Raw genomic sequence first — 1,434 nt, 5'->3', positions numbered from 1 at the left:
TCGGCCCCGGGGACCAAACTGACAGGAGACTGCATGGCGAGGGTTTTATTGCGATATGATATATCTCAACAGGAATACAGTTACAACAGAAGGCAGGCACACTTCGGGGCAGCTCTGACCCACCAAGTTACTGGCATCTGTCGCCAACTCTATAATGACCGGTACGTGTCGCAAACTATTTACAAATCCTGAAAAATAGGACCAAAATCTTTAACCAGGAACTAGATTCTTCTCGTAGTGAAAAGAATTTGGTGGCGGGAGGAGGTGGTAGGGGGTGGGGGGAGCAGGATGCCTGACTGGATCCAGTATTGAGGCAGGGGTTGGAAGAGAGAAGGGAGAGCGGATGAGCTGCAAAAGCAACCTCCCCTCCATTGGAAGGATTGGGGGGAGGGGAGGCTTGTCCCTCCCTCCAGCCCCTTGAGGTGGGGGGGGAAGCCTCACACTCAGGGGCTTCCTGGAGACAAGACCCCTTTGCCGGCTCCTCTCAGGATTGGTGGTGATGGGACGGGGGGGGATTGGGGGAGTGGGACCCCTGTTGCCCCGTTCCAGCTCCTCTCCTTACTCCAGACTCACTTCCCGCTCCTCCCAAAACCCCTCCTCCTGCCCTCCCCTCAGAGGGCCCAGCGCATGCCTCAATGCCGCGATCCCTCGGAGGGAAAGCTGGAGGGAGGGAGTGTCTGGAGCGAAGGAGGTGTCCCATGGCCCACATCGCTCAGGGGCTGGGGGGGGCAGGCGGGGGGGCGGGGGTAAGACGAGGGAGGAACAGCTAAGGCTCCTCTGCTGCCAGATGGCTACCCCCCTCCTCCAGACGCGTCCACACCTCCAGCCGTATGCCTCCTTCCAGACAGTTGCCTTCCTCCAGCCGGGTCCACCCGCCCAGCCGGGATTCGGCCTCCAGAGGCCCAGTGTTACCCACAGGCTGCTCCTGGCCGAAGGCGGAGACCGGGACAATGCTGGGCCCCTCGCCAAAGGCACCGCTCTCCTCCAGCGCTGCCAGGCTGGTCACCGAGGCCAGCAGCGTCTCTGGGTGGCTCTTGCTCTTGTGGGCAGACACGTTATCCTTCTTCTCAAACTTCTTGCCGCAGATGTCACAGGAGAACTGGTATCCGGCCTCAGCGTCGTGTTTCTTCATGTGCCAGTTCAACGAGGCTTTCTGTCGGCAGGTAAAGCCACAGATTTCACACCTGGACAGGGACAGGGAGAGAAAGTCTGGGTGAGACACTGCTCCCAGTGAGTAATAAAGACCGGGGCAGGCAGAGGGACAGGGACAGGGAGAGAAAGTATGGGCGAGACACTGCTCCCAGTGAGTAATAAAGACCAGGGCAGGCAGAGGGACAGTACGCTGCTCCCAGTACGTAATAAAGACCAGGGCAGGGAGAGGGACAGGGAGAGAAAGTATGGGCGAGACACTGCTCCCAGTGAGTAATAAAGACC

At 59.1% G+C, this 1,434-nt stretch overlaps 1 protein-coding gene across 2 annotated transcripts in view; it reads right to left on the bottom strand.

The window, feature by feature from the left end:
* Positions 1-30: 30 nt before the first annotated feature.
* LOC109924893 (E3 ubiquitin-protein ligase ZFP91-like) overlaps positions 31-1,434 on the bottom strand; it is a 33,957-nt gene continuing 32,553 nt past the window's right edge. For both annotated transcript variants that reach the window (XM_048620781.1, XM_048620780.1), the window contains exon 11: positions 31-1,184. In XM_048620781.1, the coding sequence (XP_048476738.1) occupies positions 767-1,184 (418 nt within the window). In that variant the 3' untranslated portion in view covers positions 31-766. The remainder of the gene's footprint in view (positions 1,185-1,434) is intronic.

This window comes from Rhincodon typus, chromosome 48 (assembly GCF_021869965.1).
Source record: "Rhincodon typus isolate 14 chromosome 48, sRhiTyp1.1, whole genome shotgun sequence".
Classification (NCBI taxonomy): Eukaryota; Metazoa; Chordata; class Chondrichthyes; order Orectolobiformes; family Rhincodontidae; genus Rhincodon; species Rhincodon typus.
The sequence above is the reverse complement of the archived record's forward strand: the minus strand, read 5'-3'. Positions and strand labels throughout refer to the sequence as shown.